The following is an 18,561-nucleotide window of genomic DNA, read 5'->3' as shown; positions in this document are numbered from 1 at the left end:
CGCATTTATGAAATGCGTCTTATGAAATATGATCGTGTTAATGAAAATGGGTCGATTGCACCCTATTGTTTCGTCCAGTGGAACGGTGCATTCACTGAGAACGGACTTTATTCCGCAGTAAAATTATCGGCGTGAAAATGGTTCGATTCCGATAATGGCATTTTTTCTTCCTCTCTTTTTTTTTCTCAGAGAAAAGCAGAAACCATGGCATCATTCGTATCCCATTTACATCCATTCTATGTTTTTTATTTTAATATAAATGCTGACGATCACCACAAGTTTTCAACTATACTTTAAATCATACCTTAATGCAAGTATTAATCCAGGACGATAGAAGATAGCTTGAAAAATTAAAGTCAAACGTTACAATCGCTGAAATTGTTAAAATAAGTTATCCTGTCTTGAAAGTTATGAAACTCAATCGACCATTTCGCGACTATAAGCATTCAAGTGAACAAAAAAGAAGTTACAAAAGCGGAGAATTGGAAACATAATGGCGATTCGAGAGAAAATATATCTATAACACAGCAAGACCAAGTCCTTCTATAGTCTTTTCACACATCTCTCGTCGATTTGCAAAGTCGCAGCATGTCCTGCAGAACGATTTTGTGAAATTCTTAGAAGCAAGCTTCTGCTCTTTAACTAGCTTTACGTATTCAATTCGCGTTCGTGAATCCAATTACCGGGTACGTTCTCTCGAAACAATGAACAGCAAATGTTTCGCTATTTAGCTTTGCTGTATCCTATTTTGTTTGGGCAGGTGGAAACGAAGAAAGTCAAAGGGTCTATTATGAAAAGAGCGTGAAGGAGGAACATATCCTTTCAGTCCATATATTTACGAACGTTTATTACTATTTATTTTCTCTCATTACTCTTTAATCGATTGTCTCTTAAACGAAACGAGTTCTTCGAATTTATAATCCCTTTTGCAAACAGCTAAAGAATTTCTTTTATAAATTATTCTTCACAGATATTTCTTTAAATTCTAAGTATCTTCCGTACGATATCAAAGAAACAGATATTTTGCTTTGCAACGTCAAACAGAAAGATAACCGGTATTGTACGATACAATCATACGGCGGTGAATCGAATTTTTTCTCGTCGAGGGGATTCATAATTCATATTTTGCCTTTGCATTCCAATGAGAGAGTATCTACAGTTCCATGTCGAGACGCGAAACATGCGTGCACACACGATTACTCCAATGTCGATCATTCCGCATTCTAATTGTGAACGCGGATGCTAACGATAACGTTTGTACTGTGCCAAATGCAACGACGTATCGGTGATGCACGGAATTTTCCCTCAGGGAATGGAATTCTCATGATTTGAATTGCTTCCGAAAGGGCTTGGAAGCCAAAGCTGTTATAATCGAAGATGGATGTTCTGTTCGAATTAATGATTATATCACCGGTTAGCGATAGAACTACTAGCAAGTAATGTTTAAAGCTTGTATCAAAGAAATTGAAATGGGAGGCACGTGAAAAGACACATAATGTAAATCTTTAGCTATATATTTTACAAAAAGCTGTTTATATTCCCGAAATGAATCCACTATAAATTGGTCATCTCAACCATTCTAGTTCTTGCGTTGACATTATTACGCCAGGTCATAAAGTATAATGAAATGCATCTCGTTTTATTTTACTTTCCGACGTTTCCTTATTCTCGAATCCTACGCTCATAACGAAGCGCAGTATCGGCAATACTGATGCGACAAGTTGATTCAGCAACTTTTTAATGCCAACTATTCCGTGGAGCAAGATATCGAATGGTGTCCTGTGAGCAACAGGAAAAACGAGAAACAGAGACAAAAATTGGCAAGTACGAGGGGATAGAGAAAGGAAGAAAAGGAACAGAGGAGGCTGGGTGAATAAGAGAGAGATCCGGGTAGAAAGAGAGATTATAAAGTTGTATATTCGGAAAAAGTAGTGCAAAACGTCACCGTGGGGTGACTCCTAAAATAAATCGAAAGAAGATAAACGTTCTTTAAGACACTCGACAGAAATTTGTATCGTCGTTATTTTCCTTTTTCTTTTGTTCCTTTCCGTCGACACGAAGCGATACGACATCGATAGGACGAGGGCCAGTCGTCGATAACAGCTCTGTAAAAATTGTCTAGTTTCTTTTGATATTCAACGATTCGAGGCTGAATGTCCACGACACATGGACTTGCACTTTATTCCTATCGCGTGTGCAACCATCGCGAAGCCAATTAATTTTCCTACACAAGGAAAAATACAGAAATTTTTTCTTTTAATTACCATTTTCTGTTTGATTTTCATGTCGATACATGTGACCATTATCGTGATTACACAGAATCGACGTGATCTTCGAAGTTGTTCGAGACACGTTTAGAGCGAAGTTTTAAAGAGAAGGAATCAATGCTTGTTTCTATTCACAGGTCAGTTGCAAATTTACCCATGCAAGCGTGTGAAATTCAACGACTCACGGATACCTGGAGACATTTACCCGTGCCCTTTTTAGCAAAAACGTGTACTGCTGCTTCAAATTAACTTCTATATATGTTTTTATATTGCGTATAATTCTTGTCAGACTTACATTTTTGTTATAAAAGGGGCAACGTAATTTTAAACATGTACACTTTGAACCACGACTAACATTCCGTGTTCCACGTACGCAGGATATCTACGAAATTCCAGTCGACACACGTTTCCAGACAAGACGATACAACGATCGCTAATGACAATCTTCATCTTCGATTCCAACTGAGACTTTCAATTGGTTTCTACCTTCTTACATAACGATTGCAATATTTAAGAAAAGAAAAAAGAAAAAATACCTTTCGTCTTATAAACATTGCTTTTCCTCGGTGAATTTCGAACAAAGGAAGAATGTGGTGTTCTCGAAAGAATGCGAGCGTGGACCGCGGAAGAGCTCGAGAGTCGACGGGGCTAGTCGGGGCTCAAAGTGGTTTAAAGATCGTGCTTGTACAGAGATGACTGAAAAAATGATAATTGGTCAGGGCTGGTAAACGGCGGTTCTCACGAGAAACGGCTGCTAAGCGACCTGCTGGATACATACAACGTGCTGGAGCGTCCGGTTGGCAATGAGTCCGAGCCCCTCGTGTTGAGCTTTGGCCTTACACTAATGCAAATAATCGACGTTGTAAGTTTTCAACAGCAACTTAAAAGTTCCTCTGTACAAAACGCATAAAAGACCTTCTCTCTAACGTAACACGCACACCGCACACAGTACCAACAGAATTCTAAGTATCTATTATACTGAAACGAAAAGTGTGCTCGTTTTATCAAGGTGCGAGTTAAGTGAGTTGCAATAGACAGAACGTCCTTTTTGCATTGCTTTCTGCTTCGAGTAGCACGATCAGTTTTCGTAATATTCCTATTTGCATGCAACCTTATCGTATTTTGTTCGACAGGTAACACCTTATGATTATTTCCTGCATGAATTTTATAATTAAGAAGAAGGTGTACATACATTCACTTTTAGATATCGATCTGACGAGACCTCAGATTTCAAAATGTATATTGCAGTATCGAAAATCGTCGAATTCTAAAATCTTTCTTGTATTTCCGGAATCTTCTTTTTGTTAGATTTGAAAATACATTCGAAAACTAAAGGTGTACGATCAGTACGATCAGTTGTCGGTACACAATTGCTAATATATCTCACGTTTGCGAAAATGTGAAAAAATAAAATTTCTTTTTTAAAATGTCGTGTCAACAGCCAGAGACCAATGTACCCAAACGCGACCTGGTTCGTAATTAGAAACGTATCGCATCCTTTTTTCTCCGGCCAACGAAGCGCTGGTATTGCCACGAAACGGGGCTTCGATGAACGTGTACATACACACATACACGTACATATATAGGAAAAAAGTACACAGATCGGTGATTACCTACGAGGGCTACGTGCAGCCCTGCATACACGTTTTCCAGCATGCATCTCCCGTTCCTGCACGTTTATACGCACCAGTGTAAAACACGTACATACCGCACATGCACACGGAAGGAATGACATTAAAACGAACAAAGACCAATCACTGATATTACGACTAGTCGCGTGTACAACCTGGATGTGTATAGGATGCATCGACGAAACGGAAGTGTTCATTGGTTGCACTCGGAGGCCGCATGTAACATACGATGCACTTACGCTCTCATCAATCATCGTCTAGACTCTAGACTCACTGTCAGTTTCACGGTTAACCCTTGTAAATTATTGAACGAAGGTCCTGTTAGTTTACCCAATTCAATTTTCTCCACGTCCTTACAATTCGGTATATAAATGCTTATACCGAATAGAAGTTCCCAATTTTATCAGAGGCCTATTTGTTTCTTGAACTTTCAACAATAAAATCTCTCTAGCCCTTAATTTTATGATTCGATCGCGTTTAATTTTAGAGCAATTTTTGATATGGAGAAGATTAAACCTCGACTTCATTAATTACTGAAAGCCAAAGGATGTTACATCGATGTTAACTTTGATTAAAATATAACACTAGCAATATTATTTTATTTTATACTTTCATAAATTTAGTGTAACGCTGATTTAGATATAACATTTCTCGCGAAGATGATTTACGATAAACCATAGCTGTAGGAGTATGATGCGGACAATGTTTCGAGCATCATTAGAAATGATTAGTAGAAGCTTCGGGGAAATTTCCGTTCAGGCAGTACATGGCGAACTACTGGTTTTATGTGTAATTAGAAGCCGGATTAACAGTGTCGTCTATTGTGCCCAGATTCGTCGTTCTATTTCAAGCGTGTGCCTTGTAATTACTTTGTAGATTTTGTTAATACTAGTGCATGGTTATAATCTTTAAACGTGGGCAATATCAGGTTTGTGGAAAATATCAATTTTCAGGGCTAATTATTACGAGACGCGTATAATTACTTAGACGGTAAATTTCTATTGTCCTTTGAAACTTTCGATATCGATAACCTCGTGGGAATTTATTTTTCTACGATCGTATGTATGTAAATACTTCACGGATCATCCATATACAATTCATAAATTCGCCTTTGAAATACACTTCACGTTCGAAATTGTATATTCCACGGGAGAAGGATCATCCGAAGGATTTTAAGTTAATCACATCGATCATTCTCGAGAGCGAGAATCAAGCTCTCTCAGTCAATTTCGATATTCTCAAGTTGATAGTTCTCTAAAGTATCAAAACGTCGAGTAGTTGAGGATGAGTTTAGAGTTTAGACGTATCTGGTTAATATATTAGCAGAGAAACTATACTCTGTAGTATATACTGCGGTAATTCTATACACGAATTTCCAAACTAATAAATTGAACAAATTAATAAACAATATATTCGACTGCAATTTATCACATATGTATAGATACGCGAACATCAATATTCACGCGGTGTAATGACAAGTGTGTAAAAGTTTAATTAAATCCCGAAGACCAATAATTCCGTTGACGTTTATATCGATAGACATTCGTGTCTATTACATATTTAGTTTTGACGCATAGTTCAACTCTTTGTAGTTTCTTCTCGTTCTGTGTCAGGCAGTTTGAATTAATTTTAAATTCTAGTTAATTTACAATTCAACAGACAATGACAACATTTTTGAAATATAACGTTTTCGCATAAAATTCTATCAAATATCGTACGTTACATAAAATGATTAAGAAATATCTCGCAAATGGCCTAATAAAGGCATATTTGCGATATATTGTTACGCTTCACGAATGAAAGATCTCATACATCATTAAAACTCAATCGCTTCGCACAAGGGACATTCTCGAGATCTAAAATGACGCTCTTAAACTTCACAAGTTTTCATTTCAAATCTTCCCATTCAAATGTGAAAATAAACACCGCTTTCTTCCTTCTACTTTTCTCTATAAATCATCGAAAAAGGAATTTCACCGATGAATTTTCAGCACTCGTAATTTTAGCAACATTTCCTTCGTTTCGTTAAACGAGCCATTTTCCTCGCGATCGAAGATCGAATGACAAATTTAAGGGGTGTCCACCACGATCAGGAAACTTTTCATTTCCGAAAATGTGGACATGATCGCAGCAATATGGAAATGAGGCATCGGTTTCTTCTGGTCGAGGGGATGCAGGGTGAAAGGAAATATCGCGAATTTTCGTAGCACACGCGTGCGCAGCAATACAAATGGCGCGTACTGGCACCTAAATAATGTACAACGGCACAGCTAAATATGCCCTGCGCATTGTTTCGCTGCGCCTGTTTTGCCGTTTATCGTTTCCCGTGTCCGACAGCGGCTCCCGTTTTTGCAGCGTTCCTTTGTTCTTCCTTTCGCCTTATGACCTTCTTCCATAGGACCATTACAATTGCGACCGAGATTCGACCTCCAATTTTTTTTATACCCCAACGATTGCGAAGAAAGGCGCGGGATACACCATAAGCATCGTTCATTCCTACAATCATTTTTAATTGCTCCAGAAATTATTTTCGCCGTTCTTTCGATACCGGGGGACGTATTCTCCTCGAATTTAACCTTCTTCACTTCGTTGCGTTACTAAGATCAATCGATTGTAAATTGTATTCAAGAAATATGCATTTTCATGTAAATCCCGCTGAAGGATTTCGCAAGAATCTGATACGGATGAATCGATGGAAAAATGATGATAAGGTGATGAAGTAGTTTCGAAGAATCGTGCAAGGAAATTCAGCGAGAATAAAAGCAACATAACTGTTCGCGTACATATAAAAATCTCGTGAGATACAATAAGGATTACAAAACATATTTAGACAAGTTCCCTGTACGCTAACCGTTTTCTACTGATCTCACCGAATCTGAATTTTATATGATTCAAAAATAGTTTAACGAAACTCAAAAAGATTACTATCGACGAGATGGAAAGTCTCCAGAAAAAAGCTCCATTGAAACAACTATATAAAAATTATAAGCATATTTTCATTAACGAGAATATAAAATCTGAAATTATTACAATTAATCAATGCTTGTAACGCAACATAATGCCAGTAAACCCTTATTGCCGAAGAAACGTTCCCTTTCTGCGGTAGGTCAATACTTAGTCCGAAGATTAGCCGAGTTTCAAAGCTTCGCCAGCAATACTATCTAGTTTCTTTGGTTGTATACGTTTACCGACACACCAATAGTTGCCCTCAAGTAAGAGGAACTTACATCGTTACCGTCGATGTCTGCGATATATTTTAGAACATTCCCTCAGGGTCGGTTAGCTTATCTGACAATGAGTTTGCCTCACAGCTAAATGTGACCTCGCAAACCGATCGCACGCGCTGCTTTCCGCTAGAGAAAATACAAGATAATCATAATAATTTCCTACTCATTAACGTAATTAAGCAGAGGTGTGCAGTAGTTTATAGAAACATGGATTGCGCTGCTAATCCGACCACCTTTGAAATTGAAGGCAGTTTTGGATGCACAGATCAAAGCGCATTCATAAGAGAAAGATATACACTACCATCTCTGTACTATGTTTCTTTCCGATTTACATTTCGATTCGATACACATTTATTGAATTATATAGGCACCATTTTGTTTTACAACCTTCCTCCATCTTTCACGCAATTTGAATACTCCATCCTTCCAGAACGTCTCGGGTTTTTCGGTGAACAAATTTTCAATATGATCTTTCGCGTCGATCAAATTCCTTAAAAATCGGAACGAACTTTCCGGACAATCCAATATTTTAGGATCGATGATATTCTAATGTACAATAATTTAGGCTTCTTTATGATGCAATCCGTTGACAAGTGCCACCTTTATCTTGCAATTGATTCATCGTTATTCTAAATCTACTTCCTAATAATATTTGTTTAATTGTGGAAGATATAGTATTGATTTAGGTAAGGTACCTGTACTTCGAGTGTCATGAACGATTTTTAATCCCTTGATTATATCGTTACTGATATGCTAAAGAATCTTGAATAATTTATACCTCTGCGTATTCTAATTACAGTTCCATTATACCGAACAAATTGAAGTTGTAATTAAAGTTATAGTAACGATATATTCAATGAATACGAATTAACTATGCTCCACTTTGTATAAGTTTAAATGTATTCGGGCTGAACTTCTGGATAATGAAATATTTATGGTATGGAAATCCATGGTAACAGGACTACTTGGCGTGGTTACTAGCAAATAATAGTGTGCTTAATTGTGAAAAGTGAAGAGCAAAAACGGTCTAATGTAAGTACATCATTTCATAATTATGCGGAAGCATATAGTCTAGAAAATAGGAAGATCAGACACTGGAATTCGGACCTGTAATTTTCACTTTTTGTAAAAGTTGTCTTGTTTTCTTCCTCTTATGTTAGATTATTGCATAATGTCTTGTCTTTCAGACAGGTCTTATCGTGCACTCACTTGTTGAAATATTAAGGGCACTTTGCATTAATATTCAGACTCATCTATTTTCAAAACGCTCGTAAAAACGGTACTTTTGGGTACGCTTAAAAGCTCCTGAAAAATACTACAGCATTAGCTAAATGCCTTGAAAACGTTTGAGAATGATCGCGATCGGGATATTTATGCGTAATACTAAAAATACGATTATAACTATGCCTGCGAAGAAATCTTCTTGAAAAACTATGCCGTGTCAATTTTTCATACATTGCTTTTAATGTAAATTGTAATAGACAAATCTATTTTTCCATTTCTACCGAAGAATCGATTTTACCATTAATATACGAAGCTAAAGTACATTTGTAGCGTTTACTCAAAGATCTACAAAAAAAAAAAAGAAGTAAAACGCCTAATAAAAAATTTGAGTTAATTATTTCTTACAACGTCGTGCATCAGTACACTTCTGTTCTATACAATCCTTTGATGACATTATGTCATCTGCAGTTCTTTCTTGAACATGAAAGAAAATACGACAAAGGCGAATGAATGTTCTGCTACACAGACACCTTAAGTTTCCCGCGTTTTTCTCAGAACGTTCTCGCTATTTTAACTGCGGCGAGAAGCTTGTGAAACAAGAACGTCGCAAAATACATCTTCACAATCCAACTTGGCTGGCTAATAAAAAAAGATGATCTCGCCTTCGTAATAGTCTTGTTTTCAACTTGTAGAATAAGGGACTTCTTCCTGTTGGTTTCAAGGAAAAACACCGTGAAAGAAGAGCGTCACTGATAAAAATTCGGTAAGATTTCAAATACGAACCTATGCTTTGATAATAAGCAACATCACAGTAACTTTTGAAATCGTATCAAAATGCGATGGGCCTCGACGTTGAGCGAAATTCTACGATATCTTCAAATATCTTTCCTTTTTGTGGAATTTATGGTTTTGTACGCGGGTAAGGATTAAGACCTTTGTCAGGATTATGTGTGCGAGATCTTTCAATCCAATGGGAAAAGATAAATTCCTCAGATGGACCCTTTAGAGAGGAAAAACGCGTCAAAGTAGCAGCCATATTACGAATGAATTCCATGAGACGGCTTTAGAGTCAAAGAAACAGACATAGAGGGATGTACAGCTGTACTGAAATTGAATCTCAAGGCATCCGAAAAATTTCTTTGCAGAAAATTATTGCTTTTAAGCGATTAGATACTTTAGATTAGATACTTTAGAAAGAAAAAGATAGCACTTGATGGAAATAAACGGAACCGGAAAAATATCACGAAAAGGTAATCGTAAATTACAGAAAATAGATAAATAGTAGATTATTAATTTTTATTATATTAGTAAACAATTATGGATAGTATTTAGAAACGTTTTTAAACTCCATCTATTTATATTTAACATCGCGTTCCAAGCGTTTAACGAGGAATAGCTGTGTCTGACCAGTCGTGGACCGATTCTACTGGATACGAGAAGCTAGTAACCATTAATATTCTATTCAGCATCCAAACTTTTTAACGATCAAAACCAAATGTTTCCAGGAGTAATTCTTTAGTCATACGATGAATTTCAAATCTTAAAGCCTGCCTAAAATAATTTCAGATCTATATATAACATGACGATCAAAGTGCAATCAAAGCACCAATCATTTAATCTCAATCATTTCAACAGGCAAAGTATTTTTGTCCAAATTTAAAGGCGTAGAGGCTCTACGAAATCAAACTAGTTTAAGTAGCACGTTCAATCTATATCGAACACGATAGGCTAAAGAAATTGCGTATGCCAGAAGAAGACGGGCCAGAAACGCGAGTAGTAGCTCGGGAATAGAATCTAATTTCACATGAAAGGAATCCTGTTAATGGTAGACGAAGTACGAGAAGTCGCAAAGAAGATTCCTCTTGATATCGGTTTCTCATTTCCATGGCGGATACGTACGGATGACGCATAGTGTCAAGGATGCGCCAGCACAGAAACGAGGTTGCAAAGTGGATTTGTTCGAGTAGGAAATGCGCAACGTGCACCGGCAATAGCGACAACAGCACCGATGGGGAACTGCATTCGCAGTTCTACTTGCTATGCCTCGTCACGTACCGCAAAAAGTTTCAAGCCATACGTCGAATTAACCGACTGTGCTGGATGATATCTAATTTTCTGTATGCTTACGGCGTTTCTGGTTCCTCCTTTCCGACTACCCTAGGCCCATATAATATATCGTTGTCTCATCAAAATATCTCAGCCAGAATTTGAAGAAAAAGATGAAAATGCCGCGGGGAAACTTGTAATATTATGAGAAGAATACATTATGGAAAAGAGGCAGAGAATTCATAACTTACCCTTTCAATCTCACGGACCTTGAATTAGTTCGATGCTTGGGTGTTTGATTATTTTTATTTGGAAGTACTAATTTTCTGACTTCTTTTCGCTTAACGAGTACCATCTATCCATTCTGGATCCCCCATTTACCATTCTGCATAAAGACAATTGGAAGCTGTTGTGAAATTTTTCGCGCTTTAAAGTCGTTTAAGGAAATTAAGTCGAAACATTTTCCTGTATATTTTTCCTTCGAGATTCTTTGCAGAATACAAATCGAGATCCAAAATGACAAATAACGATCTTCTTTGCACACTACTTGAAAATTTTACGTCAGTGCTAACTACTCTCCGCTCTTCGAACGGTAAACTCGTCGTTCTCTAACTAACGTACAATATTTGTTATAGTAGAAATTGGCTTACCGTTGAGAATGGAAAGTGAATCCCAAAACTTTATCCGTTCATTCCAGGCCGTACGTGATCTGTATAAACCGATTTTCTACCACTGCGCCTGTAACTTATCCCGCATCCGAAGGCTGTGAACGTGTGACCCATAGGGCCGCAACTGTCCCCACGAATTTATTTTCCTCCTTGCCATTACCACCGCGCCGTTGTCTCGGTTACACCCACCTCGTGCATCGCCTGAAAATTATTTAGCGCAAAATGAAACCACGGATCACCTCGTCGGCTAATCGATTTCGTGGCTAACGAATCAAAATAATATATCAGCGCAGATCGTTGCGCGATGGCACAACGTATAACAATATCATATTAGCGCCACATTTTTAAAGAAATATTCAGGTTCGATAAATTTCCATTCTTACCAAATATCGAGGAATTATTTCACAATAATTTATCCTAATATTACCATCCCTTCTGCGGTGTATCGTAGCCGAATGTGGACTGCTTCGATAACACAAGAAAAATGAATTTGTACAGCGTGAAGCTTCTCGCTAAATCAGAGAAATTCAAACAATACGATGGAAAGGGCAAGCTACGCTATGAATCAGATCAGTAGCGAGTAACCATTCCGGCGTGATGCCGAAAATATGCAAACACGAGGTTGTCGAATAATATATAGATGCGTGAGATTTGAAGATTAAACCAAGAACCGAGGCTGTCACTGGCGGCTAGATTTATAGTTGGCAATGCGGATCTTTGCAAGACCCAATTCGTATATCGTTCGTGTACTCTTTTCTCCTCGAATACAGATGCAACCGGAATATGTCTTGCGTTTAGAAAGCGTTGGCGCGTGACCCACAGCCGACACGTACCAGCTAGAAATCACTGGAATCCTGGGTCATATCCAGGGGTTGGGGATATACCAAAAGTTGTGGATGGGGACTTGGTTTGCCTTGCTGTATCAAATTTCGTAGGTCAATTTTCGTTATCCATGCTATTCTGGTTCGTGTGATTTCGTGGACGATTTCGTGGCTAGTCAATAGTAATCGGGTCCCATTCTTATTGCGCTACTTTTACCATCGGTAAAATACAACGAGTAATTTATGAGCGGAACGCGGGTTAGTCGTTGTGGGGCGTGGAGATCGATACAGGCCAATAATCTTATATAATCATGTTTCAATTTTAGAATTCTTATAGAATGAAATTACATGATCGTTTCCCTTTTAATAGAAATTTTTCCGTTAGCGCTCGGTTTACAATGATTCGGCATGGTTTAGCGATAATCAATATTTTAGCAGAGCTCCCGTAGGAGTAACAGAAAATTAATGCCGGCAGTTATTGGAGTTTAAACTATAGAATTAAACCAGCAGGATTCGAAACCGATTTAATCTCTAATTATTTCCTTTTTCCTAATACCGCTCTGTGTTTGCTCGTTTCGGCTTTCATTTAATCCTAATACATGTATTCAACTAGAACATAGGATAAATTAATTATAAGTGGTGCAGTTATTGAAGTAGAATTGTATACTCCAAGTTATCAACTCTGGCGCAACAAAGTACCTACATGGAGGCTCTCTACGATTTGCAAATACTTAAAACAAGCACAAACGGTGTAACGTTGCTGTATTATATATCATTATATTATAAATCGTATTCGATAGATAATTGATAATTGAATCAATCGATAGATAGATAGATTAGGTGAGATAATTGCATAAAGGATCATTGGAAAGTAATCGTCCATTCGTAAAAATTCAATGGGACAAGAAATCGATGTAGCTATTTGCCAGGGTCGTTGTGAAAATATACGTGAGCCTGTGTAGAAAAGGTCGGAACGCACGGATGCATCGTAAGGAACGCATTGTTACAACAGCCAAACGATATCGAGCTGCTCTTGCAAGCGTACGAGAGTCTAATTACACGTTAGCAATCTAGAGGGAGTTTTTAAGTGATATTATTGTTTCATGCTAATCGATTAGTCCCTATATCTTCTCGGCTATTGAACGATAATCGGAAGTAAAGCACCCATTGAGTATGTTCTACCAAGAACTACTTAAGAGTGCAACTTGAACGATATCAAGTAACTTTCTGTAAAAAAATTAAAATATTAGTACGTTCCATAGCCAAGGTTCTTTTTACGATATTTTACAAATCACGAGATAAAAATTAATAAAAAAAAGAAAGGCCAAGAATTACATTAGAAGAATATCAGAAGGTATTCTAAGTAATGATGGACATGTCATTAACCGGTACTATCTACTGGTAGTATCTATCAAATGGGAGAAAGATTGAAAAGATCGCAAATTAACGGTGTCCTCCGAAAAATGCGAAGCTCATCGTTGAATAACCGAGAAGAACAAACACAAAGCTCGACAAAGGAATTCAATACCGCGGAGTGCCGTTAATATCCAGGAAGAAAAGCAAAAATGGATTAAACTGCGCATCAACGAAGTGCCGTTGAAATGCCGTGGAATCCTTTTGCAAAAGTTTTCGCTTTGTCTGATATTCCTCAAATAAAAACACTCGGTTGTCAGTTTATCTTAAATGGAACATTTTCTATATTAGCTCAGTTCTCATTATGACCTGATGCACAGCCACGATTAGGGTAGAAATGGGCGCTTGAAAAATCGTCGAATCGTGTGTGACATATTAACTGTTTATTATAATATTAATTGTATATGTTTTTTAGGAAGATATCTGCATAACGAACGAATTTCTCGGTATTTATGATATCGTAGCATGTATCTGTTCTTCATAAAACTTCTTTAAATAAAATGTTTTCTCGTGTCATTAAATCTGAAGATCATTTTTCAATTTCAAAATAGATGTTAATAATATCAATATATTTTTACATTAATCTATCAAGAAGGTTGATATACCTGTGTATTTAGATAATTGAAGAGGATAATCCATTAATCTCATCGGACGAGTTAAATTAACTTCATCCTATCAATTATGTAACATACATTCCATCCGACTATTTCAAGGGTTAATAGTTTTCAACTAGTGTATTAGCATAGCGAATATTAAAAATCACGTGAAAAGCGAGGCCATTTATGCCTCTCTGTACTATTGATATATACGTCAAATGAAATTAGGTTTAATGTATTAGCTCGTATTCGCGAAGCAATCAGTTTAATGCAGTGTTTGCGACTATATTGTTGATATAATGTCGGTCGTTTGCATTAAATAATCCGTGGAAAATAGAAAATCGATCAAGAATTCGTAGATGATAAACGATTTCGTCGATCGACGCGTGAAAATTGTTTCCTTTCACGAAGCTAGACTAACTTCTCCCCTTTCGAATAATCTGCATGCCGAAAAAAAATTTGCTCGCACCAGGTTCATTTTGTATCGAGAAGTCTCGTGTGGTATTGGTGATTGCAGTCGCGTCGTGAATTACGATGGTTGGGTTTCCTGTTCCAGGTTCGAACGACGACCAAGCCTGTCTTCGACAACTTCAGTCAGGAAAGTTTTGTGTACCCTTGCGAACTTGTCAAGTCAAGTTTATTTTTACTAGCCAATCGATCCCCCGACTTCGTTTGACTTCTTTCGAGCACAGTCAGAATTGCTGTTATCCTTCAAAAGATACTGTATCTTGACATTTTTTCTTTATATTTATTTATTTACTTATTACGATTCTATTTATTTTAGAGATCAACTATATAGTTCTTTATTGTTTATACGTAGTGCGATGAAAAGCATGATACAGGAGATGAATCTTTATGTAAAAATAAATAAACAAAAATGTTATTTAATAGTCAGTGACTTGAAGTATTTTTCCGATCTGTATCAAAATCATATATTTGGGGTGCTATTTTATCGACATTTCGTTGTACGTGATATGTGGCCACTTGTTGCTTTTGATGCACAGACTTATCTACAATCTTGCATTCAAATCTTCCACGAAAGTACATAATTACATAAACAAAACAACTGCCACTATTTAACGTTACACAAAAGGTCCGTTCTTGCGCGCAATATTACGTACACTTTAGAATCAGTGACACGTGGTTTCCTGGATAAATTATAAATTAGATAAAAAAATAAATAACAGAAAATAAAAGGAGTAGAATGTTACTTTATTATCAAAAATACCTTCTATAATTCTATTTCAAATTAAGACTGTTCATCGAATGAAAATTTCAACGTATTAAACAATAGGTCAATTTATTAAACTCTCAGGGGAAGAAGATTAATTTACACGCGAGAAAGATCTTTTTCTTTCATCTTCATTGCAACTTCACTCTACAAAACAGAATTTTTTCCACTCGTGATATATTTTACAAGATATCACAAACTTTATACTCGCGAAACTTTATACTTGTTGTATGAGTTTTCTCATTGTTCTCTTGGTCAGATGCATAATTATTATTGCGTGGATCTGCCGGTTGAGGAGAAATTACTTTTCTTGCATCGTAACGCCGCAGTTTCTGCATCGAAGCCCGCAGTTGTTACGCGAAGAACGTGACACATGAATTTTAAACGACCCCATTGTACCATCTGATCTGGACTGCGTGAAGTTTCAAAATAACACTGGTTTGCATAAGGTAAATGCGTTTGAACAAGCTGCACCATCGTTCATCAATTTGTATATTTATCCTAGATGTGTTTATTTTACTGTACACAGTGCTCCCTTGAACAATGCGGTTTCGATTATTTGACAGATTTCATTTCTTTTTTATATTTGTATTTTCGACCAATCGCGGGGAGACGCAATCGCGAAGAAACACGTCAACGGGATTCGTAAATTCCCGTTACGATTATAATAATCGACGCCGCGAATAGATCGATCCCCTGATTTCCGTTGAGATAATGGGGGTGGTTAAGAGGGTATAACACTGCGTTTAACAGGGTTATAAACTATATATTTTTAACACTTAAATTACACCGTTGCTTGTGATATACGTCGTAGACAATGATTTGGCGTATAGAAATGCGATACACTGGCACAATATTCGTTGGTAATCGAGCAAGGCTCTTAGAGTTTTTTGCTATAGTTGACGTAGCAATAAGGGAGACTAACCCGGTACTGACATGTTGACTATTCTAACGTTGAAGAATAAGTAATTTACAGTGCCGATGCTATGTCGGAGGAAAACTAGCGATGGGTGTGTCTAGCGCACGGGACCATCGGATTTGTTCATTATATTTTTGGTCAGGAAAGTGAGGACAGTATACATTGCTTCTGATTGGATAAACGAAGGTTGGTGGACTAGGAAGGGTCTTAGCCGCCCTCGATAGAAAGTTGCTAGTGGGAAGCATCGTACGTGAGAAAAACTAACTTTTCTGTATGAAGTCGTAGTAGACAATAATCTTCAGAAAATGATTTGGAAAAACGATATTTTTTCGGTCTGAAGGACCTTAGCTAGCAAATTCCTGAGATTTACGATAGATCCTTAAGACTATTGAGTGTACGCAGTAAGGATGACATCTGGTTCCCATCTTGCCCGCGGTGTGTGACCTGGTCTAGGTAGAGTGTCGCCCGACATAACAATATTTATTTCGAATCAATTTATTTAGCATATCGTTACGGTTTTCCTTATCGGCGAATACGAGACGTGAGAAAGAACAAATGTGAATTCGTTCGCGTGAACTGATTCCTCGCAGATTGTCCTTGCACACAAGGAACAGCATCGAATTCAAGCACATAATGAACCGTTATGGGATTTGGAAAAAGGATTAAACGACCAACGTGTCTCTGCGAGGTACACAGCCATAATCTCATTGCATGCGCAAAAAAAAAAAAAATAAATTCTTATCTTTTCCTTTCTCAAACAATTTGTCAACTGTCCGAAGTCGATGCTGTTCGATGCATACGGCGATGATTTCAGAAAGACAGTTCGCATCAAATCGTCTTGAAGCGAAGAATATAATGACTGAATATAACAAACGTAAATTTTGAATGCCACATATATGCACATGCATTGGGGAAATATAATACGCGTATGTATGCGAGTATGTATCTACTTGCTTCAGTCTTTGAGGAAGAGTGCCTCCGCAACTACGCGGATTTCACTCAACGCGGTTCGTTGGTGTCTTTAACTCCCGCGTTGTTCGAAGGAGCATCTTATTTATGCAGATGGATTAGCGAATTCTTTGCTTGTTTGCAATTTGTGAAAATCGCTGAATGTAAAGTACTAGGTTGTCCGAAAAGTTTCTTTTGTTTCATAAGGTGTTAATAGATGAACAACAATTTCTGTTTTATATTATTTTATTGAATTTGGTATGATCCATTTCGTCATATTTCTATTATTATGTTCGTGCATAATTCAATAAACTAATATAAAACAAAAAATATTGTACGTTTATTATTTCCTTATAAAACGAAGGAAACTTTTCGGACAACCTAATAGTAACTATATCTACAAGTAAAATTTAGCGACATAAATTTCCAATTGTACTAATAGAATTGGACAATCAATTATTTTATGCACCGAGTTCCTTCGCGACAGAAGTAAAATCATAGAATAACGAAGGTTTACGATCACGTCATGTATAAGTAAACTTTTCACGCATGCAATCCTCTGATGACCTTTTTCGTACGAAAGACTGAACGCCACATTTCATTAAACAACTAGTATGAAGTATGAAGGCCAGGCTAAAACTAGATGTATTTTGATAATTTTAACACTTTTCGTGTCGAACATTTTAAGAAAATCCTATCCTGAAACATTTCGTTATGAATATATTTCAGTATCAACTACCTTTACCGCGTAAAACAACTGAAAAATTAGAATTCAATGTACATAATTATCATCCTCGAGAAAACATCTTCTAATAAATCATCGAAAATAAGACGTAGTAGTTTAATTTTGCAACTTGATTTTCTATCCTCCAAAGCTTTAAACTTTACTTTAAGTTTTACATATAACATACATATTTGGTTATCAAAAATCCAGCTCTTAATTTCCACGCGATCGTACGTTTAGAGAGAAGAAAAATCATAAACGTGTGAAGTAAACTGACGCAAAAGTCATCCACTTTACATGTAAATGACGTAGACCAACAATCGGTAATATAACGAGAGTAAAAAACTTCAATTTCCGATGTTCCGATCTGAGAAATACGACGAACTATTTTTACGCCCGTTTAGCGCTTTCTGATTAGAATATGAGAGTTCTCTTGTGCACGTTTCTCTGGACACTGAACGAGGTCGTTGTCGTTTGTCTCAGCTGTTCGATCCGAGTTTGTACACACACAGACATGCACACACACACGCGCACGTGTGGGAGGATCGCTATCAATCACCGAAACGATGCAGCCGCGAGATGAATCGTCAATGCTCTAGCGTTATAATCGGGAAACATTGCAAGCCGTCTCGATTCCACTTACCTCTAATGATCGCGTTCTCCGATCGTTGAACCGATCCCACCCCTTTCGGCTTAATTTTCCGACATTAATTACCCTCGTCGCGAGCCGCACTCGATACTCGAATTTCACCTTGTAAAAACACACGCTGTTCGATCCAGGTTTGTTTTTTACTCAATTGTATAAACACGTTATCTGGAAATTGGTCTGGTACAATGAGATTTGTA

The 18,561-nt window shown here is 37.2% G+C and overlaps 1 protein-coding gene across 3 annotated transcripts in view; it reads left to right on the top strand.

Annotated features, from left to right (window-relative positions):
* Positions 1–18,561, top strand: part of LOC117208492 (neuronal acetylcholine receptor subunit alpha-7-like) — a 159,867-nt gene that overhangs the window by 47,625 nt on the left and 93,681 nt on the right. For 2 of the 3 annotated variants that reach the window (XM_033449687.1, XM_033449688.1), the window contains exon 2: positions 2,987–3,129. The exons of the other annotated variant lie outside the window; for it this stretch is intronic. In XM_033449687.1, coding sequence (XP_033305578.1) covers positions 2,987–3,129 — 143 coding nt within the window. The remainder of the gene's footprint in view (positions 1–2,986; positions 3,130–18,561) is intronic. 3 annotated transcript variants of the gene reach the window in all.

The sequence above is a fragment of the Bombus bifarius genome, unplaced genomic scaffold, assembly GCF_011952205.1.
Source record: "Bombus bifarius isolate JDL3187 unplaced genomic scaffold, Bbif_JDL3187 scf7180000008138, whole genome shotgun sequence".
Classification (NCBI taxonomy): Eukaryota; Metazoa; Arthropoda; class Insecta; order Hymenoptera; family Apidae; genus Bombus; species Bombus bifarius.
This window is presented reverse-complemented; position numbering and strand designations above follow the sequence as displayed.